This window comes from Triturus cristatus, chromosome 1_2 (assembly GCF_964204655.1).
Source record: "Triturus cristatus chromosome 1_2, aTriCri1.1, whole genome shotgun sequence".
Classification (NCBI taxonomy): Eukaryota; Metazoa; Chordata; class Amphibia; order Caudata; family Salamandridae; genus Triturus; species Triturus cristatus.
The window spans coordinates 715,011,046-715,035,567 of NC_140580.1; the positions used below are offsets into that span (position 1 = coordinate 715,011,046).

Sequence of the window (24,522 nt, forward strand, 5' to 3'; positions counted from 1 at the left end):
TCCAAAGAACTACTTTGTTTTGGTGCATCTGCAAAAAAGGTTCTTCTATGATTAATGCCTAGATCTCACTGACTCTTCTGAGTGATGCGACAGCAACTAGAAAAGCTACTTTCCATGTTAGAAATTAAAGTTAACATCTGTGCAATGGTTCAAAGGGTGGACCCATCAGTCTGCTGAGAACAATATTGAGATTTCACACTGGGGCAGGTGGACGGCTTGGTGAAATAACTCTTTTGAGTCCCTCCATAAATGCTTTGATGACAGGTACTTGAAAGAGAGACAGATGCGGTCTATTTTGGAGGTATGCAGCCATTGCAGCAATATGTAAGCGGATAGATGTGTATGCTAAATTAGAGTGTTGTAGATGTAACAAACAGCATATAATGTTTTGTACCGAAGCATCAAGTGGGTTGATGTGGTTGCTGTTACAGTAAATGAGAAACCGCTTCCACTTGGCTGCATTGCAGGCTCTTGTGGTAGGACGCCTAGCTTCCTTGATGATATTCATACAGTCTGGCGGTAGATTTAGATAGCCAAACTCTAGGACGTCAGGTGCCAGATCGCTAGATTGTGTTGACTTGGATCTGGGTGTCTTATCTTGCCATGGCTCTGGGTGAAAAGACTGGGTGAAAGACGTAGTTTTAGATGAGGAACTACTGAGAGTTCCAACAGGGTGTGAACCATGGTTGACGTGCCCATGTGGGAGCAACTAGGTTTAGCGCCAGGGACGTTTGTTTGAGTTTCCGAATCACTAATGGAATGAGTGGGAGAGGTGGAAAAGCGTAAGCAAATATACCTGACCAATTCATCCATAGTGCATTGCCTTTGGACAATGGGTGTGGATACCTGGACGTGAAGTTTGGACATTTTGTGTTTAGATGTGAGCAGAACAGGTCTATGTTTGGGAAGCCCCAGATCTGGAAGAATGGGAGGAGGACTTGAGGATGTAGTTCCCCTTCGTGGATCTGTTTTGTCTGGTGACTTAACAGATCTGCCATCTGATTGTCCACTCCTGGCAGGTGTTCTGCCAGGAGATAGATTTTGTGATGAATGGCAGTTGGAGGGAGTGTGTCCCCCCTGTTTTTGAATATAGTACATGGCTGTCATGTTGTCTGTACGAATTAGTATGGTTTTGCGTACTAAATGAACTTGAAATGCTCTCAGAGCCAGACAAATTGCTAGAGAGCTCTAGATGATTGATGTGAAGCGGTTTCTGTTGGGGGCTCCACATGCCTTGAATGGTGTGGTTTTGGGGATGTGCTCCCCAACCTGTTAGTGATGCGTCTGTTGTCAGTACTATCTTTGGAACCGGGTCGCTAAAGGGCCGCCCTTTTAACAGGTTTTGTGTGTTTTTGCCTGGTTTATTGTGAACCCTAGTTGGTGAAGGAGTTGCACAGTTTTCTCTGTGTGTCTCAGGCAACTGTTGTGTGAACTGGCCTTTATAAGCCAGTCGTCTAAGTAGGGGAAGACTTGAACATGTTGTCTCCTGAGGTGGGCTGCGACTACTGCCAAACATTTTGTGAAAACCCTGGGAGCAGTGGTCACTCTGAAAGGTAGGACCTTGAATTGATAATGTTGGCCTGCTACCACAAACCAGAGGTATTTGCGGTGGACAGGGTTTATTGGTATATGAAAATAAGCGTCCTTTAGATCCAGAGTGGATAGAAAGCCATCGTGCTGAAGGAGAGGAATCACTTGTTGTAGTGTCACCATGTGAAAATGGTCCAATTGATTGAGTTCTCTGAGGTCCAATACGGGCCTGAGAGAGCAGTCCTTTTTGGGAATTAGAAAGTAGAGGAATATTGGAAAGGGACTAGTTCTATTGCACCTTTTTGCAATAACGAAAGAACTTCTTGCTTTAGAAGCGTAGAACAAGTTACTTACCTTCGGTAACGATGTATCTGTAAGAAACATTAGTTAGTTAGATTCCTCACCTTAGATATATCCCCAGGCATCAGACTGGATCCGGAAGATTTTTCGTCAGCAATACCCCTTGCGCGTCGCTAGGCGTCGTCTGCGGCTCCGCGTCCGTCGTCGGCGTCGTGCGCCGGGATGACGTCGTCGGAGTACTTAGACGCCGCCCTCGCGCGCTGACATCAGTTCTTGTACATAGCCTTCCGCGCCAGGAACGCAGAGCCATGCAAAGACCGACACTGGTGCCAAAAATAAAATCTAGGGGCCTGAAAAGGATAACCTCAACCCTAGATGTCAGTTCGCAGAACGGGGAGGATGGGTGGGTCGGTGAGGAATCTAACTAACTAATGTTTCTTACAGATACATCGTTACCGAAGGTAAGTAACTTGTTCATCTGAAAGAAACACGTTAGTTAGATTCCTCACCTTAGAATAGATACCCAAGCAATACCATCCCCGGTGGTGGGTCTGCGAACCAAGATCACACCAGAAAGTCCTGGAGGACAGAACGGCCAAAGAAGCCATCCCTCCGGACTTGGCTGTCAAGGCAATAATGCCTGGCAAACGTGTGTAGCGAAGCCCACGTTGCCGCCTGACAGATGTCCTGCAAAGGGACACCCCGTCCCAAAGCAGTAGTAGCCGCAGTGGCCCGAGTAGAATGGGCGCGCAGCCCAGCAGGAGGGTCCTTTTTTGCCAAGGAATAACAAATTTTGATGCACAAAACGACCCACCGAGAGATGGTCCGTTTGTGCACAGCTTTCCCCTTCTTAGCACCCACGTATCCAACGAAAAGTTGGTCGTCCACCCGGAACTGCTTTGTGCGGTCCAAATAAAAGGAGAGCGCACGTTTTGGGTCCAGACGGTGGAGCCTCTCTTCCTCTTTGGAAGGATGCGGAGGCGGAAAGAAGGTGGGCAAGGTGACAGACTGCCCAAGATGAAATGGAGTCACCACTTTCGGAAGAAAGGAGGGACGAGGCCGAAGGACAACCTTGTCCGGATGAACAGACAGAAAAGGAGGCTTTGAAGATAAAGCCTGGAGCTCACTCACCCGTCTAGCCGAGGTGATGGCTACCAGAAAAGCAGTCTTAAGAGTCAGAAGACGAAGGGGACAATTGTGAAGGGGCTCGAAGGGAGCGCACATCAGGAATGTCAAGACAAGATTCAAGTCCCACTGAGGCATTACAAACGGAACAGGAGGGAACGTGTGAGTAATGCCCTTTAGAAAGCGTGTAACTACAGGGGACTTGAAAAGAGAAGGCTGATCAGGAAGCCGCAAGAAGGCAGAGATGGCAGCAAGATAACCTTTCAGGGTGCCCAGGGCAGAGCCCTGCCGGGCCAAAGAAAGAAGAAAGAGGAGAACCTCAGAAAGAGGGGCGGAAAGGGGATCCACAGCCTTTGCTGTGCACCATGCCACAAATTTGTTCCACCGGCAGGCGTATACCGTCTTTGTGGAGGGACGCCTGGCTGCCAGAATGATATCACAGACTTCAGGAGGCAAGTCAAATGGCATCAACTGCCGCCGCTCAATCTCCACGCATGGAGGTGGAGGCTGGACAGGTTCGGGTGGAGGACCGTCCCCTGCTGCTGCGACAGAAGATCCTCCCGAAGGGGCAGACGTATCGGAGGATCGGTCAACATACTGAGTAGCTCGGGATACCAGTACCTTCGTGCCCAGTCCGGAGCCACCAAGATGACTTGGGCCCGGTCGCGCCTGATCTTCTTCAGCACTCTGGGCAGAAGTGGTATAGGCGGAAAGGCGTACAACAGACCGCAACTCCACTCGTGACGAAAAGCGTCGCCGAGCCAGTGCCGCCTTGGAAATTCCAACGCGCAGAACTGCTGTCATTGCGCGTTCTCTTCGGTGGCGAATAGATCTAACCAAGGCTCTCCCCACTGCTGAAAGAGACCTTGCGCCACTTCGGGGTTCAGACGCCATTCGTGATCCATCATGCACCGGCGGCTGAGTTCGTCTGCTCTGGCGTTCAGAGAGCCCGCCAGATGTTGAACCACTAGGGTGACGCCCTGCTGTTCCAGCCACGTCCAGAGGCGCAGAGCCTCCTGACAAAGGGTCCACGACCCCACCCCGCCCTGTTTGTTGCAATACCACATGGCGGTGGTGTTGTCCGTGAACACCTGCACGACACTGCCCCTGACAGAGGGAAGGAAGGCTTTCAGTGCAAGCCTGATCGCTCTCAACTCCAACAGGTTGATGTGGAGACGAGACTCCGCCGGAGGCCAGAGGCCTCTGATCTCCGCCTCTCCCATATGGCCACCCCATCCCAGGAGGGACGCATCCGTCACTACGACATGCTCCGGTTGGGGAAGGGAGAGGCTTCTGCCCATGACCCAATCGCGGTCCGTGAGCCACCACTGCAACTGCTGAGCAGTGCCCTCCGAGATCAAGACATGGTCGGACAGCTTGCCGTGATGCTGGGCCCACTGAAACTTCAGGTCCCACTGCAGAGCCCGCATGCGCCGCCTGGCGTGATGCACTAGTAGGATGCAGGAGGCCATCAGCCCCAGAAGCCGCAACACTAGCCTGACCGAAACCCAGGATAGAGGCCGAAAGATGGGAATCAGGGCCTGAATATCCCGGACCCGCTGTTCCGGTGGATAGACCCGGAACTGCGCCGAATCGAGAACCGCTCCGATGAAAAGGAGCTTCTGAGAGGGACTCAGGTGTGACTTCGGCACGTTGATGGAAAACCCCAGCAAATGCAGGAGATCCGCCGTAGTCTGGAGGTGGGAGACGACTGCCTGGGGCGAGCTCGCCTTCAACAACCAGTCGTCGAGATAGGGGAAGACTGGAACCCCTGATCTGCGCAGATGAGCTGCGACCACCGCCATCACTTTCGTGAACACCCGAGGGGCACTGGTGAGACCGAAGGGGAGCACGGTAAACTGAAAGTGCTTTGGGCCCACCGTGAACCGCAGGTAACGCCGGTGGGCCGGCAGGACGGGGATGTGGAAATATGCGTCCTGCAAGTCCAACGCTACCATCCAGTCTCCGGGGTCTAGGGCAGCTAGAACCTGAGCCAAGGTCAACATCTTGAACCTTTCCTTCCGGAGGAAGGCATTGACGTTCCGGAGGTCCAAGATAGGGCGTAGGCCCCCTTTGCCCTTCTTGGGAACCAGAAAGTAGTGGGAATAACAACCACGACCTACTTCTGGACTCGGAACGCGCTCGACGGCCCCCTTGGCCAAGAGGGCGGAAACTTCCTCGTGGAGAAGATTCAAATGATCCCCCGAGATACGGTGGTGCTGCGGTGGCATGGCTGGAGGGGTCGTCTCGAAGGGGAGGGAGTAGCCCCTTCGGACGATTTGCAGCACCCACCTGTCCGATGTGATGGACCGCCAGTGGAGCAGGTGATGGCGAACTCTGCCGCCCACTGGCGTGGAATGGGCATGAAAGCTCGGACTAGGAAGGTTTTGAGGCGGGTGCTGCCGGGGTGGATGTGGACTGACCTCGTCGTCCTCCAGAACCGCCTCGGCGGAAACCACGTCCGCGACCGCACGCAGGTTGATTCTGCGGCTGGTGGCTAGGCGTACGTGAGGAGGCACCCCTTCCTTGGCCACGAAAGGGGCGAAAGGTGGAAGTGTGCGACCGCGGGGCCGAGAGGCCCAAGGACTTGGCCGTAGCCCGGGAGTCCTTAAAGCGATTCAGCGCACTGTCCGCTTTCTCGCCAAAAAGGCGAGTGCCATCAAAGGGCATGTCCATGAGAGAGCTCTGGACATCACCCGAAAATGACGTGGACCGCAGCCAGGCGTGACGTCTAAGCGCCACTGAGGTAGAAATCGCCCTACCCAGCGAGTCCGTGGTGTCAAGCCCACATCTTATAGCATGTCGCGCAGCATCCCTCCCATCGGCCAGAGCCTGGGTAAGTCGTGTCCGGACCTCCTCCGGACACAGGGGCAGCGCGTCCTCCACCGCATCCCACAGAGAGTGGGAATAACGGTCCAAGAGACAAGCGGTGTTCAAAGACCGCAGGCCCAAACTAAGGGAAGAGAACAGTTTCTTGCCAAACTGCTCTAGTCTCTTGGAATCCCGGTCCGGCGGGGCGGTCGGGAAAGAGGATTGGGAGGTGGAGGCCTGGATAACCAGGCTCTCAGGGGTAGGGTGTTGGGACAGAAAACTGGGGTCGCCCGGAGCAGTGCGGTGGCGCCTGGCGACGTTCCTGTCCACAGGAGGAACTGTGGAGGGCTTGGACCAGGTGCTCTGTAGAACGTCAGTGAGGGCCTCATTGAATGGCAGCAGAGGCTCAGTGGAGCTTGCTGCAGACTGAAGCACCTCAGTGAGGACGTTCGTCCTCACAGCCACGGCAGGCAGCTCGAGCCCAAGGGCTGCGGCCGCCTTGCGCAGCACCACGGAGAAAGCAGCACCCTCCTCCGAAGCCACAGTCGGAGGAGAGATGAATCCAGTGTCTGGCGAGGTATCCAGACCACTGGCCTCCCCCAGTTCATCTGCCCAGTCCTGGGACAGTTGGGCCTGAGCGGCCATAGGATCCTCGGATCCCTCCCAGTAGTCCCCATCATCCGACTCCTGGTGTAGAGGAGAAAGTAACGGAGCCGGGCGGTAGACAAAATGTGTCTCTAGCGGCGTCGATCTCGGCGTCCATCGACGCCGGACCGGCGCCGGGCCCGGCGCCGGGCCCGGAGCGGGACTGAACTGGGGCACGACGTCGAGCGGAGTCGACGTCGGCGTCGGGGGTGGAACCGGTGTCGACGCCGGCGGAGGAGGCGTGACAAGGTTGACCGGCGTCGACGGGGACTCGAGAACGGGTCCCTCGGGCGCTTGCGGCGTCGAGGCCGGAGCCGTCAACGGCGCCGGGGCCGGAGCCACCGGCAGGCAAGGCAGCCCAGTCGGGTCCGCGGGGCCCGAAGGCGCGCCAGCGGGCGCCGACGGCGGAGCCAGGTTCCTCATGGCCGAGAGGAAGGCACTGACTTCCGCCGGCGTCGCGTCAGTCCCAGGGACCGGAGGGTATGGGGACGGGCGCGGCGCCTCCGCCGGAGCCGCGGGGGTGGAACCACCCTGACCCTCGACCGAGTCGCGCGACCGGCGAGGGGAGTCCGAAGTGCGATGTCGCCTCTTGGACTTCTTGGAATGCTTCGACTTACCCGAAGACTTGGATCCCGACGACCGATGGTGACGTCGGCTGCGGCTCCGCGACCGATCCTTGGACCTCCTCCTGGACCGGGATCGAGAGGCGCGCGGAGCCGAGTGGCGAATCTCGAGAAGCTTACGGGACCGCTCCCGTCTAGCTTTCGAGGTCAGGGCCTTGCAGTCCGAACACGACTCCGCGTCGTGATCGAGGCCCAAGCAGTAAAGACACCGGCGGTGATGGTCCGTAACCAACATCAATCGGTTACAGTCCGTACAGGCTTTAAACCCAGGCATCCTACCGGCACCGGTGTCGAGACACGATCAAAAAGGATCAAAAAAGTTAGTCAAAAATTGACTAAAGGGGTAGCTCTCCCGGATCTGCGCTTACTGGCGCGGAAAAAAGAAGAACTGACGTCAGCGCGCGAGGGCTGCGTCTAAGTACTCCGACGACGTCATCCCGGCGCACGACGCCGACGACGGACGCGGAGCCGCAGTCGACGCCTAGCGACGCGCAAGGGGTATTGCTGACGAAAAATCTTCCGGATCCAGTCTGACGCCTGGGGATATATCTAAGGTGAGGAATCTAACTAACGTGTTTCTTTCAGATAGATGTTCTTGTGACATGAGGTGTGACCTTGGAGGAATATTGGGTGGAGTGCTTGTAAGTTCCGGGCAATAACCAGTTTGAATAATTTATAGAACCCATTTGTCAGATGTAATCGTATTCCAAATGGGTAGAAATTGTGAGAGATGTCCCCCGACAGGAGTGAATTGATTGGGCGGTATGGAAAATAAGTAATTGTTTGTTGTTGTTGGCAGGGGAGGTGTGTGTTGAATTACCTCTGCCTCTTCCCCTGCCGTTATTTCCTCTATATCCTCCTCGAAAATAACCTCTTGAAGAGGTCGATTGATTGTTGCCCTTGTAAGAAGAGGAGGCATTGTCTGTAGAGATGTTTTTGGAGCCACCCCTGTAGAATGAGCGACGAAAGGAACCTCTGTTGGAAGGTGTTTGTAAGGCCCCCAAGGACTTAGAAACCTCTGTGTCTTTTTTCATCTTTTCCAAAGATGCATCAACAGCTGGGCCAAAGAGATGTAGCGGATCAAAAGGTTGATTAAGGATAGAGGCTTGCACCTCAGGTTTAAACCCAAAAATCCTTAACCAAGCACGCGTACGGAGCAGTACACTAGTGTTCACTGCCCGAGACGCATTATCTGCCTGATCTAAGGTACATCTGATAGAGGTATTGGTTATTAATTTAGCCTCTTGAATAAGGTCGCTGGCTTTAGCTTTATGCTCATCAGGAAGGAACTCAATGAGCTTCTGGAGTTCATCATAATGAGCTCTATCATATCTTGTCAGTAATGCATGGGCATTTGCAATGTGCCAACTATTAGCCGCTTTTGATGCTATCCGTTTACAGGAAGCCTCCAATAATTTGGACTCTTTAGCAGGAGGAGGGGCATGCCCTGTGGTTTGGGAGTTAGCCCTTTTGCAAGCATTAGAAATGACCAAAGAGTCTAAAGGTAACTGGCCTTTGATATAGACTGGGTCATTAGGTGCAGCCCTGTATTTCTTCTCTACCCTGGGAGTGATGATTCTAGCTTTGACAGGGTCCTGAAAGATATCCTCAGTATGTTTAAGCAGAGCCTTTAGCATCGGTAGGGTTTGGGTAGCCCTTTGAGATGAACTAAGGGTCTCCAATATAAAATCCTCCTCTAGACTCTCCTTATGGAGGTCTACCCCATGGTATTCTGCCGCCCTATTAATGTGCTCAATGTACCCAATATTATCATCTGGAGGGGAAGGTCTAGATGGGTACAAATAAGGGTCATTATCAGGTTGAGGGACATTATAATGATCCCATGGATCAGGATCCTGTGGTACATCTTGTGGTGCATAGGCATCTAAATCATCATCATCATCCCCTGTATCTTGTGGGTCAGGTGATGATAGGGGAACAAAGGCTCTTTACTCACGGTCCGTTGTGCCGGGGGGAGGTCTTCAGCATCGGAGTCAGAGTCAGATACGGAGACGTGCTTCTTCCCCATCTCTGCTTCTTGTTCTTGCTCTTGCGATTCGTCATGATCGGACACTTCTGCGAGGAGGTCTGGCGGCCGGCCTCTTTGCTGGTACATTTCGTGACATCGAGGACGACGATCACTGAGGGTTTTCTTCAACCGAAACGACTGGCACGCGTCGCAGTCTTTCTCGTCGTGTTCCGGGGATAGGCAAAGGTTAAACCCTTAGCGCGACAACCTAGACATAACTTGAAAAGAGTCCATTCCATCAGCTGCGACCGATCCCTGCGCGGGCATGTCCAACGGCCTTCCACAAATGTTCTGATCGAAGATTTTCGAGAGCAAAACGATACGCAGAGAGTGGGAAACGCAATTGATAAACAATACCGTCGAGGGTAGTGGATTGCGCGATGAAGGGGGCCCGAAGGAACGGTGCCTAACCGGAGCGCAAAAAGTCACATCCGAACCCGATGGCGCAAAAAAACAATCTAACAATGGAGTCGATGTCCATGCGCACTATCACCTAAGGGAGGAGTCACCTACCTTGTGACTGGAAAGACTTCTTCGAAGAAAAATAAAGTGCAAACATACGGACCCAACACTAGATGACGATCTATGCACAAGCATATGATCTACAGCTCATATGCCTCGAACGTTCAGATTCCACGGCTTGGTCAGTGAAAACCCCATGCAACATGTCCACAGCCCATAATCAATCTAAAAAAACACCCCCTAGTTAATTACAGTCACAGTTCCACATTGATTTCACAGAGGACCCAGAGGATGTGCATATCTAATTGCCTTATAACATGAATAGGAGTTACACAGTATTATGTTTCATTTTATTCAAAGATCTCAGTGATGCACCTCTGGTTTCTGGATGAGGCCTGAGTGTGAAATTCCACTTCGCTCACAGAGTTTGAGGAGTTTTTCCCACTCTGTGCAGTGTGCAGAGTTCGGAACGCGGAGTGGAGTTTTTTTCCTCGCTCCAGACCACCTTCCGATGAGAGTTCTCAATGCATGCAGTCGCGGATGGTCGCTACTGCTCACGTTGAGAAGTCTTCCGTTCGCATTGAGGAAGCTGCTGCTCGAGTAGAACATCTACTCGAGAGGCCGAAGGAAGCAACCCCTCTTGTGCTGCGTGTTGTGAAGTTCGCACTGATCTTACACTGCGGGACAATCACCCGGCGCAAAAAATCAGCCCAAATGGTGCAACATAACACACTCAGTCACTTGCGAAAGTCCACGTTATGTGGTGGAGTTTTTGGGTCACTTAGTGGAGTTTTGCAAACTCTGCTCAGGCCATCTCTGGATCCATTCCAAGCCTCTAAATACAATAACGAGCCTCTCACTCACCACACTACAGCTAATTCTGAAACACAGATGCTCTAAAGCTACTGTGAAAGACATCTTTGCGTAGACTGGAAAAGCTGTGCCATTCTGTTAATTTTTTTCTGGTTTCCCTCCAGTTACATGACAAAATGCAAATCCACTGGCATGGTCTACATTTTAAAAGAGACATTTGACAGCAGACATTAGGCTCTGCTGACAGCGAGTACTTTCAAAGTGAAAACCACTGAACGTTGAGGTTGTCTTCTAATAACTCATATCGGGTTATAAGAGCACTGGCATTTTGTGGCAGCTGCTTCAAAGTGAAGGCATTTTTTACCTGCACTCCTCGTGAATAGGCTGCCTGCTATCTCACCAGTTCACCATAACAGTGGTCCTTGCTTTCCTTTGAGTATTTGGTGTGTCCTGTGTGGAGTAATGTGCGTTTAATGTGTTTGGGACCAAGGAACCGTCTGCTGGTGTCCCCTGGCACCCAGTGTGTGAGTCTGCACAAAATGGAGACTTCTTTGCAGGTTGCCTTCATCATCTGTGGATATGACAGCATGTGGCCTCTGTAGTCATCAAGTGAGTCCTTCACTATTAAATCATTTTCCATCCTGCTCCACTTTTCGTATACTCTCTGCTTTTCTGTATATTGTGCTGGTCACCACCCATCAAACATTGCAGCTGGTGTTCAAGCAGTCCATCTTGAATAAACAAAACTACTTTGACCATTTTCTGACCAGGCCCCTTTACCAGCTACTGGAATCATTCAGAAAGAAAGGGAATATGTACTTCCTCTTGATGAAAGGAAGTTGTTTAGTTTTAAAGAAAGTATACACAATTTAATGGGCTCCGTCCGGCTTCCTGCTAGTGTCCCAAAGCAAAATAACGACTTGGTAATTGGGATAAGGACTGTGTAGTGTTCTCAACCTCATTTTTATTTTATTTTATTGTGGTGTTCATTTAGCATGGACCTCACCACATGAACAGCAAAGAGATCCACTTAAAACAGTAAGTTACATAAAACTAGTACTCAGAGTTTCCATGTATAGATTAAATAAGGAGAAGGATAATGTTGAACCCTGGGTTTCACCACACTTTACTGTGAAGTAGAAGATCTTAATGAACCATTTGAACTAACTGAGATATTAAAGGCAGAGAACAACTTCAGCACATGACCGTCAGTTCCTATTCTGGAGGATAAGATGGCGAGAAGAGTTTCATGGTTTATACTATAAAATGCTGAAGACGGGTTTGGCATACCCTGAAGACAAGAGTCACCCCCTTCTAAGGTTCTAAGTATGCCATCCAGTACTGTGCAAACAGTAGTTTCCATGCTGCAACTGGGATGAATTCCTAATTGATAAGCATTTAGGAGGTTATTTTTTTAAATATGAGCCAGTAGTTGTATGGAAACAGTCTTTACAACTACTGTTCCAAAGAAGGTCAATTTGGTTACTGGTCTAAGATTTTGGAAGTCCTGAAAGTAACGGCTGGGTTTCTTCAGAAAAGGGGTAAATAGGCATTATTTTAAGCAGATAATATAATGACTCTGAATGTGGTCATCAACACAGGCTGAAGGTTTCATTGAATATTTTCAATAAATATTGGCGGTCGAGATTGTTGAAGGATGACAATCTTGGTGGAATTTCTGAGGTCAATTTGTATTTTTTAGTTCTTTGAGAAAATTGGAGATTTTCTGTTCGAAGAAGTTGACAATTCTGTTAGCAATCGTCAAAGACGCAGGGATATTTGGATTTCAGATTTGGTTTGATTATCTGGAACAGAACTTTGAGGCTCTTGGCTGCTTTATGGAGTTGTTCTCTTCAATGATTTATGTTTGTGTTGATAATCATGTCCATGTGAATGTGTTTTAAGGCTGGTTAAGATTCAGCAGTTTGTAACGGTCTCCACATGCTTTATCACATTTTATAGTTTCTCGTTTACTGATGTAAGGTTATTTGTTGTCACTAGCATTGAAGGCTCTTTCTTTGACAGGTATGAGTGTGAGTGGGGCTGGTTTGTTCATAATGGTTACTGGTGCAGTTTTGCATTAGTTGGACAGATCTTCTGTATCATGAAGACTACTTAGGTTGGAAGTAAAGGAGCTGAGGTTTTTGAACAGTACAGTATGGGAGATGTTCTTTATGCGTCTTCACTAAATGTTAATCGGTTACTTTAATTATTTGCACAGAATTCTAAATTGACAGTGTAAAAGGTAATGGCTAAGTGGTCCGACAAGTCTAGTTAAATGTGTTTTTCAATGTTTATAGTATCCTGGAAGTCTATGATCAGATCGAGACTTGCACTTGCAGTGAGTTGCAAAGGAGGTAAGCCATATTAAGAATATATTTTCGATAAACTGAAAGTGAGAGGGTTTTTAGTGATGGTCTAAGGAATGTTAAAATCTACAGGTATACTAATTAAGTATTGGAATAGTATGGAAGTTAGGAAATTGTTTAAGTGTTCTGGAGATGTAGAGTCATTCCCTAATGGATAAAAGATTATGCAAAAATAGAAGGTTTTGTTCTATGTGACAGTTCCAAGGAGAATTAGTATGAATTTACGGATTCACAGGAGCATTTGTTTTTATGATTGCCTCCTAGGCCTCCATCAGTTTTTAACAGTCTTATTTTTTGAAAAAAGTCCAAACATTAAGGAAGAAAGATGTTGAATGAAAGAGAAGCAAAGTCAGAGAATGAATGTAGTGCATTTTGTTGAAGCACTAGTGGTTTGTAATAGGCCCCCTTTTGAATGCCTTTCCAAGCTTAGGAAGAGTGCTATTTTAGAATTTCTGTCGGTAAAATGGGAATAAATAGGTTCATGTTCTTTGAAAGACACATAATGAAAAGGTGATGAGTTGGCCATCTCTGTCCAGGGTGAGAGACCTCAAGGAAGGGGATTTTGTCAGAAAGGGAAGGGGGAGAACCCTGACGAGTTCAGTACTACTACAGAGAAGAAACTGAGGATAGCAGTATAACCGGGAAACTGGTATCAGAAGAGGCTGCAACCACCAGGATTATCAAAAGTCTAAAGGGGCTACTTTCTTGGTGAAGTAGGGCAGTGAGTGCATGTTGTTTAACACCTTCAAGAGAATGAACTTGACGGAGGGAGAAAGAAACTGGCAGGGAATGGAGCCGAGGGGTAAGCTAATGAGGGGGACAGAACCCTACAGTATGAAATTAGTGCCGTGCAAGAGTTGTCAGACAAATTTGTAGAAAAATTGTGAAACAAATGACAGATGGCATTAGGGGACTGAAGAAAATCTACACGGCCATGACAGATAGGAGTAAATGACTGGATAACATCTACAGGGCCATGATAAATAGCAGCGATGACTGGATAAAATCTACAGGGCCATGATAGTTAGCAGTAGATGATTGGATAACATCTACAGGGCCATGACAGATAGCAGTAGATGATTGGATAACATCTAGAGGGCCATTATAAATAGCAGCGATGACTGGATAAAATCTACAGGGCCATAATAGATAGCAGTAGATGATTGGATAAAATCTACAGGGCCATGATCGATAGCAGTAGATGGTTGAATAAAATCTACATGGCCATGATGGATAGCAGTAGATGACTGGATATAATCTACAGGGCCATGATAGATAGCAGTAGGTGAATGGATAAAATCTACAGGGCCATGTCCCAGTGCAGCTGCACTGGATATGGGAGAGAAAAGAGGCCAAAAATTATTGAATGAAGGAGTAGAATAGAAATTGCCCAGAGGTAATACATTGTAATTGTACTTATTTAGTGCTTAATACCCCAACGAGGCATTGATGTGTTTTATGCTGGGCAGAACATTGCTCAGGAACCCAAGGTTAGTAATTAATTCAGTGGTTATTGTTGGTTATTGTGATTTGTCATGTGCTCTGAAGGATACTATCCCCAGCCTTTATAGGATCTGCTACGAGGGTAGGCATGCTGAAATTGAAAGTTAAGGAGAGGGTCTTTCTAAGAAAAAAGGACAAGCGACAATCAGAAGGTCAAACATTTCAAGCAGGGTTTTAGGAACCTAGAGTAGATATCTGAGATAGCATGACCTCTAAGGACGCAAAACTATAGAAAGAAACATCAATATTTGCATAGGAGATAGGGCTATATCAGGCATTTTTAATATGCCCTAAAATCAGGCGAACAGTCTGTCTTCTGGTAAGCTATTGAAAGACCATAGCTTAAGCAAGGGCAGCTGATCAGCTCAGTGATTCGAAACTTGATGTAATAGCAAAACAGCAAGAGCTTTAGGTTGTGCTTGACTGAAGTAGTAACCACATGATCATAGCAATATTGGAAAATAAAGAGGGTAAAGACAAAGGAAGCTAGTTTACTTAATCATTGATGAAAGAGATATCTGGTCCAAACAAATAGAGGGAGGAAATGTAGAGACTAAGAAGAAGTACAAAAGTGGCTGGTAAGACGAGGAAGATGAAGGTGCCTTGTTTTTACCAGTAGAGGTATACAGTTTAGAAGATAAAGAGAGGGGTAAGCTTGAAGGTGTAGTTCAGAATTGCAGATGCCTGATGGGAGCGATTTCTACTTCTTATGTGTCGCAACCTCAATCACTGGTCCCAGGAACAATAAAGCATTTTTAAGCCTTTGGATAAAACCAACTGTCAACTGAAGAGTTAGCAGTGGCATCAAGTTGTGTTAAAGCCCGCAGTGGCAGTTGCTGGTTTGTCTTTACTGTTAAGGAAACTATTGTGACCAGTACTAGAATTAATATTTTTCAACTAGAGACCCGAAGGAATGTGAGGGAAAGCAATGGCTTTTCCTAGGGAAAGAATACTCTCAAATCATATTTGATTACTGCCATACTATGACATAAATCAGGGTAAAAGGAGCAGAAAAATGTAACTTTCCTTCCTGGATTTATGGTTGTGATGTTTTCCGTGTACACTGTAACATGACAGGCGCAATAGCTATCAGGTATAGACCTTCTTTGTGGTTCACCAAGTAATCGTTGGATGTGGTAATTTAAAAAAAGGCACTTGTGTTTCAGAAACTTAGATTTACGTGCCAGGCCCCAAAATTTGTTCACAACTCCTTTGGGTTTTAATGAATTTCAGTGGTGCACTGAAGAAAGAATACCACCATCACCAATCCTGGAAGAACAGATACAGCCCAAGAGGATATTAAGAGGAAAATCAAGAATGAGATCAGACTGAGAAGATATATCCTGATGGTTTCTTTCAGGTCTCCCGATGTGGTTTGAAACCTCTCAGCTCTTTTTTTATCGCAGGCCACTTGGATAGCATCCTCGAGCCACAGCACTCCAATCCCTGATGGACGTATTGCTCTGAGAAGCTGAGAAGTAGTGTTTTTGGGAGGTTCAAGCCTCATTGATCATGTCAGGTTTCTGGCAACTGTCCGTTCCATAGAGATTCTCTGCCAGGCTACTTCCTTTCAACAGGGGACCACGAGAGCTGCTAGATGTGGGAACAGGAAGTAAATGTCACTTTTTGTCCTCAGTAATCAGCTACCGCTCCCTCCTTGTCAGGTTGAGATGGCACTCTCCTTTTATTTGTTCCTTTGATACGTCTTTAAATAGCATGTAAAATGAAAATCAGTAGCTGTTAGCTGAATATTTAAAAGATGCTGAGTATAAGGAGCAGAATTAGTTTGTTAGAAATGTGGTCAGTCGGTATAAAGGAGTTCAGCTTGTGATCTCCGGAAGCAGAATGAGTTGTTACTCTCAAGGTGGCCATTTTGATACTTCCTGATTTGACATTTGCCAGTGACAGGACCCTGCTGGTGGGTGTCTTCATGAAAAGGGAAAAACATCTGCAATAGGGCTCAATGCACTGGAAAATCTAGCACAAACCATGCAAATTTTATAAATTACTTTCGGGTTGCTTCTTGGCCCCGAAGGTGCTAGCACCTTCTGTTTTTGCACTTCATTGTTGAGTAGTCCTATTCTACATATCGAGGAAGACAGTTCTAGTCTTCAAATATTTGTTGCGCCAACTGGATATTCACTGGGGCGTACTGACTCGTGCTCTTTTTTAGCATGTGACCACTGCTAAAAAGAATAATAGTTCGAAGTTCGACTTTGCTACTGCCATAGAGAACGCAAAAGCAGAATGTTGTTATGCAATATAAGTGTATCCGTACTGGTGGTGCTAGGTCATAAATGGAAAACAACAGTACCCATCACAAATACTGCCCAGTAACTGATAGTCCCGGGACTTAATAAGCAGACCACACAAATATAAAAAGCATAGAAAACAGCTACCTCATGCAGCACTCCACATTGTCAATGCAAAACAGGTCTTAACCCACAACCACCCATGTGCACAGATGTCATGCTGAAAACAGAGGTAGTGTGTGGACTCATCTCTCGCTCTTGCAACTCCCTGTAAATCTTACTTAGTTGCTTAGTTCTTCCCCCTACCTGGAACCCATATCTGGTGATGCAGCACATGGCAAGAAAACTGTGGACTCACCTGGGCTGGCACGGCCTGAGCTAAGCTCTGCCATGGACTTACTAATCTGTTGTAGTTGTCCACAGGCCTCAAGCAGCCTCCTAGCTCATGAACATATCAATGCTACTTAACTGCCATTTCAACATATGCACGCCTAACTTGTGATTTAGTTAATCTAGAAATGTTTCTGAACCTTACCTGCCGCCTTAGTTCCTGTAGCTCCCTACGAGCTTCTAGGCGTGACTTTTCTACCTCCCGTAGGCTGGACCGCAAATCAGTCGCCTCCTTTTCAACCACTAGCCTTGCTTCCTCCAAGATGGATAGCTTCTGTTCCTTTTCCTCATTGGCTCGCTTCAGGCTGACAAAAGAGGTGTGCACACAAATTAAAAGGGGTGGGAATAGAGGGTAAGTTAGAAACTGCACTGGTTACATGTTTCCTATGGAGATTATAGCTGCACACAGGACTAGGTGGATTCCTGCCTTTATCCTGTCAATGCAAGCTAAGGGTTTATTGGATTTCAAGCATATATTCCAAAGGTGCTAAAAGGCATACTCGGCTTGTATATACTAGAAGGAAAAGCTGCTTACCTATATCAAATCTTCTCCAGCATTGGCATCTTAAATAGATTCACAAGCTATGAAATAGCCTCCATCACCCAGGTAGGATTTCTTATTACATTAATAACACAGTAGAACATAAACCTTTTCACTTCAACACTCCATCTTTAGCCTTTGGGCTCTTCTCTATGAGCCACCAAGAGGACTGTCATTAAGCTACGCCTTCTGAAGCCATTTTCCACTTTTAGGGCATGGAAAAGGGGGAAGTGACATTCTCTAAAAGTCCCACTGGTTAGGAAAGGAGGTCACATCTGAACCATTGAAATATATCAATGCTGTAGAAGACTTGTCAAAGGTAAGTAACATTCCCTACTCCAGCATAGGACTGTACATAAATTCACATGCTATGAAATATAATTGCCTGCAGTGCTTACCTGTGAAGGTGAAACATCTTTTTATTGGAAAAAATCTTCAGGGTTGAGGTGGTTAAGAACTAAATTGGGTCAATAAAAGTTCCTAGGGAAGAGGTTACTGTTGAGAAAGATTACTGTGATGTCTGATAACGGTTTAAATGATTGATATATTTTATAACGTAATGCATTAAAATGATGAAATTAATGATGAGAAATTAAATCAAGAGAATGCAATAGTAAGTGGGGTCAGTTGTTTGTGGTATAATTAATTCTTTTGGAGAAGAAATACAGGTTAGCAGGAATGTTCATTGTTGAGTTGATAGTTTTCCCCTTTCCTGCGCCTAGAATATATCTGTTGAGGGTACCCTTAGTTGTTTGTGAAGTATGGCCACCAAAAAGAATGTTCAGCACACATTTGTCTGTGGTTATTTCTTGCAAGCTCAATGTAAACTCATAAACAAATTAAGCTGTCCCTGTTCTTGGTTTTGCAGTCCTCTCTAACTGAAGAAATAACTGGTAGAACATTGGTGTCGTTGTTATTTATCTTGGGGAAAGTGACACAGCGAATCATTGCCTTGCTCCTCGGAAGGGTATAAAATACCAATTTGCTTTTCACGAGAATTGCCACAATTTAACATGTCTCCAAGAAGAGAGATGCAGTAAAAAGGCAGGTTACGAACTTTGGTTTAGAAATCAGGTCTGATAGAGCTAGATTTCATCAAGATTAGACACTGCTTTATTTTTGTGCTTCAGACAGACTGCATTTAAAATGACACGCATTTTGGTGCAAGTGGAAAACACATGGCACATGAGATTATGAAATGAGGCCTAGTCAAATGCTTTTTAAAAGGTGCACTTTGGTGCATTCAAAATGAAAGACATGAAATGAGGCCTGGTAAATGCTTTCAGTCTGAAATGCTTGTGCTGAATTAACATGTGTTTTTGCAGTGTAGAGAAAACTCGTGATTTTAGTGGCCTCTTTAGCTGTGAAGATAATCATTTAATGTGTTCTCTCTTCCCAGCTAATTTTCCTTGTAATCTACACTCCCTATTCCTGTTTTAAGAGACTTTGGCTTTGTTGCATATTTTAACAATGCATATTCAGTTCATAACACATCTTTTTATAATGTGTATTAAATTAACCATGCACCATCACTACACGTGGGGCTAAAGCATTTTGCATGAAAAGCATTAGAGCATGTTGCTATGAGTATGTATTAACTGTGCGCTTTGAAAATTTGCACTGGTGTATGTTTTATGCTATGTTGTACATTCACATTTTTGCATGTTGTGCACAAATAATAGTAAAGCTGCTTTAAACTAATAGCTTTTGCTAGGAAAAATAATACAAGGTATTAGTATGGGGGAGGTAAACAGAATGGGTTCTATTTCGTAAATTAATACTATTTTGGTGTGTGTTTGTTTTATTTTTGGGCCTAAGATAAAATAGCTGCCGGTGAATCCAGCAAGGCTGAGAATTGTGCTGAATTTGAGAGCATGCTCAGATTATACTAGCTTGCCTCAAGTGAAGACCTGGTCAAGCCACTGTGACCTGTAAATTCTTGTAGTCCTGCCAATGTACCAGTGTTTGTGGAATGTGCTTATCCTGCGTGCAATGTCACCGGATGGAGGAAACTGGACTGAAACATTTTTTCCTATTAATTGTTGCTGAAATATATGATTATATTTATCATTAACGCTTCTTTTGTTAAAACCGGATTTGCAATGAGAACAGGATGGTGAGATGCTCATGCCATCTATGCTAACCAATCAGTGCAAGCTTTACTGAAAACTGCAACATTATTAGTGTAGTCTGCCAAGAAATAGAGTTTAAATAACGACCCCATAGGGGGCGTGTTAGCCTTAGGCCTTAAGCCTTAGCTTGAGGAGAGAAGAGAGGCAGCAGATGAGGCCAGACATCATATGGGTTAGGTACATGATCGTCGCGGGTGCAGCCTGGGTGGATATTGCGTCCGAGGAGAAACAGAGGGAGGTGGGGGGCCTTTTGCTCATATTTGTCAGAGAGTCCTTGCACGTCATATTTTTGCCAAGTCAGATCACATTCCTCTGTGGTCTGTAAAGGAGGGGCCTTTTCAGGAGCAGCGCCTCTTTGTAAAGCACAGAGATGCAGACTTGAACAGACCAGGGCAGAGAAATGCAGCCGATAGAAGGTTGGGATTTAGATGCATACAATTTTAAGTTTATGCTTTGACTAGATTAATTAGTATTGAAAAGATTTATTTGTCCTATGCATTTATTTCTCTTTAGGGGAGATTTTTGCCATCAATTAATTATTGATTAGTCTTGCAAGACTCACTCTTTTTTTTTAGAAACTCTTAAGAGTTTTGAGTGACATTTCGCACCACATTTTCTTTTCTACATGTGATGCTTATAAGCAGACTGTAATATGTTCTGTATTAATGCTATTTTTCCTAATTTCCAAATTCTGTAACTTGCTTGATATTTGCTAATGAATAAAGGGTCAGAAAAACTTCACTTTTAACTAAGAAAATAAAAACCTATACTCACAACTCTCTTTATTGGCTTAAATATTAAATGCATTTTTGATTTTTCAATGTTTATGTAAAGTCTCCTGAAGGTAATATACAGTGACAAGGGTCCAGTACCTTTACAGCGGTAAATTAAAGGTAAATGAGGTTTTGCATTGAGGAATTACCGTGAAATTACCGCTGGATCAGGTCTCAAGTTTGGCTTTACACATCCCTTCTACCTCAGTTTTGTGTCTTTAGATAGAACTTTTGTTCCATGTCGGCAGATGTCTTGATGAACTGGTTAGCTTTTGTTTGACCGTTCTTGAAGGTAATTTTGACTTTGTTTTGTCATGCGAAAAAAGGGATTAGTGCTTTCATCCTGTGCTATAGTTCCAGAATGCCAAGAAGACAGCCATTTTAGTAGTGAATGAGGTTAGCTTGTTGACTCTCTTGTAAGAGGTGTTTAGCTTTCTCTCTTCATCACTTGGACTAGTGAAATGGAGAGGTAGTACATGAAAGGTTTCTTATCACATCTTTTAGCACCATAGAATCAAGTTTACATTGACTTCTTATGCACCATGGCGCATCATTGTAGGAAACAGCCTTTTCTGCGTGGTCACAGTATTTTTTTGCCTTTTGCTGGCTTTAGAACTCTGTGCACTTTAACCTGTTAACCAGTGGTAAAGTGCCTGTGCTCCATCTTTAAACATGGTTGAACTGACAGATTCCTAATTGGTATACTTAACTTCGATATAAAGACCCCAGTATATGGTACTGTAAGTTAAATGTCACTATTGTGCCATCCACCATAATGGCGGTGTAAAACATAGCTTCAGGCCTACCCTCTGTAGACGGAGCTGCGGCAGTGCAAAAATGCAATTTGACCTGTTGAAATAAACTTTTTTGACAAGTCAAAACCTCAATTTTACATATCAATAAGTCATCCCTAAGTAGGCATTGTTGCCAACAAGTCAGGCTGCATGGTACTTAAAAGTAGCACATGTAGAAATGTAATGTTAGCATGTCCTTATAGTGATTAGCAACCAAAAGCTTTTTTTTTTACTATGGAAGGCCTAGTTGTCCTATTTTGAAAACCAGAGAACAGATTACAATCCTAATACTGTATCGCAGGAATATATAAACTATAAAAATAATTAAACAACTATTTTTAATAGTTATTAAAAATACATTTCAAGTGTGAAGTTGGATTTTTAATAAATATTAAAGAAACTTAACTTTAGGAAAGTTACCTTCTCTCTGCATGAAGTTCCTGCAGGCTAACTTGCATTTGCTCTCAGGCTTCTCCCAGCCAATGATTAGCACCTTAATAGGTGAGAAAAAGGTGAAAAATGCTTCCCAGGATCATACAATAAACTGACCTGAATGGGCAGAGATGACTCCACTGAATCTCCCAGAAAATGCAGGATGGGGCTGTGAGTATAATTTTTCATATTGCAGTGTCAAGTCCTGCTTGACAGGTCTGCTGGGTTTACATTTTGGGGCGCACTTAAAAGGAGTATAACAGGATAGCAAAGCAATTCTTGTGTATTCACTGTCTGGTTACCGATGAACCCTGTTTTGTCCACTAGACTTCTGTCTCTGGATTTATTGGGTGTACAGTGGCAGCCACTTACTGGATTATAGTATTAGGTGTAGGAGGACACTAGGATTACCATAGTCACTTCCCACACATACCCCAGCTCCCAGACCTCGAGTTTAGTGTAGTTGAAGATTTTTAACATTTATCTTTAAAATGCCCAAAGTGGGTGGGGTTGGCCCTGGGAACGTTTACCTCATTGGTTAAGGTGTGCCCAAGAGTCATTCCTACCTAATAGCTTGTGTGCCAGGCATAAATGTAGCACATCCAGTCACCCATTTTAGAATTCTCCTGGACCTGAGGAAGAATAGAAGAGAACTAGACCTGCTGTCTGTTACCTGAGAGGAGCCCTGAGGAACTGGACCTGCTTCCTTTTATACTCAGGACAAACAACTGGACTCCAAGGGTCATAAGGCTGACCTCTTTTTGAAGCTATAATGAAACAAGCTATGAAAGGCATTTCCTGCAACTTCCAGCTGAATAGGAGCCACTAGCCGGAGATTGGGCCTCTGCCTGACATCCTGTGAGTCTCTCAGTGCTTCGCCTGGGGTGCTGAGGGCCCTCCTGTGGTGGATTGGGACTTAAAGAGCTACGTCAGAAGGTAACATCTTTGACCAGGGCGAACCTGGTTGGTGTATCCGATCCATGCTTTATCAAGGTCAGCCGCAAAATACGTCTAAGTCTCGTTCTACGGCAACCACTGATTATCATTTGCACTTTGTGCTTAGTGGCGCTATTTCTACATAAAACAAAATCATATGTCCATTGCCTCTAATTGGACTTTGGCATTTTGGTTTTATGTTGTTTAATAAATTATACTCTATTTTTCTAATTCGACTAGGGATTTTTTATAGCTATACATTTTGACTCTATAACTGTTTTGAAACTGCAGAAATGCTTTACACATTACTCTAAGCTATGCCCATCTGCTCTTTTCCAAAGCTACCAAGGGTTGAGCTCAGGTTAATAAACATTACTTTGAGGGTTCACTCTTACAAGGTTTGTGGTTATTCTGTGAGGTGGGTAGCCACTAACTCCAAACAATAATCCAATTTCTTACAAACAATATGGGCTCTGGACTTCCTGTATGACTTGGGGACTTAATGAGATTGTGGTGGACAGGTTACCCCATCACAAACATGACAGATATCAAGCTTGCCTTATTACAAGTGCATTATATTCTATGACACTTGTAATAAGGCAGAAGGGATATCAGTTACTTTTGTGACGGGGAAACCTGTATGCCAAACTCTTAAATAGGCCCTTAGTCCCAAAGACAGACAGCAAAAACAGTGCAATCATTAACACATCATCCGCATATGGTTATTGTAAAGGGCTTCCTTTTAGGCACATCATTGTTCTTAAATGGTGCTCAAAGGGAGTATCTTGCTGTCCCTGGTCGGGGGGGAATTAGGGTGTTAGCATGTGAAGTCTTGTAACACAGCCAAACAGTGATAAGAAGTATAAATGAGAATGTCTACCACTAGTAGAAGGCATGAAGATCTTGCCCGTTGCCTGAGGTGCTAGAGGATAGGATAGGAATCATGATCTTGCACGGAGCCCAGGGTGCTATGAGGTGGGTAAGATGATCATTCCTGGGCTAGTAGAGGATGGATAGAAGATTCCTATTGGCAACCTTATGGTGTTAACAGTCAGTAAGAGGTTCCAGCGAATCTGTATGAATGAGGTTCCTCTACCTAGTATGAGTTTGCTAATGGATGAGTATATGGTTTTTATACCTAGTTTGGAGGATATTGGAACAGATTCCTGCATACACTTAAATGCAGTAATAAAGTGGCTTTAGGTTCTTGTTCCTAATCCAGGGAAATCAAATAGATAATTTGTTTGATCTGCATTTGAAATGATGGTGGCAACTACAAAACCATATAACACAAAAGGAGCAAAATTGGACATTGATAAAACAGGAATAAATGAATAAGGAAAATGTTACTTGCCCAGTAAGCATCTGTTTGTGGCATGTAGTGCTGTAGAGTCACATGCTTAGCATAATACTGCCATTTAGTGTTGGGCTCGGATGTGTGCAAGTTGTTTTTCTTCAAAGAAAGTCTTTCAAGTCACAAGTTAGAGTGACTCCTCCTCTTGCTGGTAATGCGCATGGTCATCAACTCCATTCTTAGTTTCCCCGGAAGAAGGTTGAGGATGGAATGTGAAGCATAACACAGCCTAGTGAGATGGCCATGCTAAAACAATTTGTGATATTTTATTAAAGTAGCTGCAAGAAACACAGATGTCAGGGAGGAGGGTGGGCGCATGTGAATCTACAGCACTATATGCAATGAACAGATGCATAGTGGGTAAGTACAATTTTCTGTTCGAGGCATGTGTGGCTGTAGATACACATGCTTCGCATAGACTATAAAGCAGTCCTCCTCCATAAGGGGTGGCTAACCTGTGGGGGTTGCAGTATTTTGAAATAATGTACCCAGAACTACTTGGTCTACATTGGCTTGTCGACGGGTCAGCACATCTACACTGTAATGTTTTGTAAATGTATGCGGAGTAGACCATGTAGCTGCTTTACATATGTCAGCGATAGGTATATTTCCTAGAAAGGCCATTGAGGCCATTTGTTTACGAGAGCAGTGCGCTCTAGGAAGGTTAGGCAAAGTTCTTTTAGCTTTTGCATAGCATGTTTGGATGCA

At 45.6% G+C, this 24,522-nt stretch overlaps 1 protein-coding gene across 2 annotated transcripts in view; it reads right to left on the reverse strand.

Moving 5' to 3' along the window:
- The window catches only part of CROCC (ciliary rootlet coiled-coil, rootletin), a 435,495-nt gene that overhangs the window by 188,985 nt on the left and 221,988 nt on the right, over nt 1-24,522 (reverse strand). For both annotated transcript variants that reach the window (XM_085608590.1, XM_085608589.1), the window contains one exon: nt 16,998-17,157. In XM_085608590.1, the coding sequence (XP_085464716.1) occupies nt 16,998-17,157 (160 nt within the window). The remainder of the gene's footprint in view (nt 1-16,997; nt 17,158-24,522) is intronic.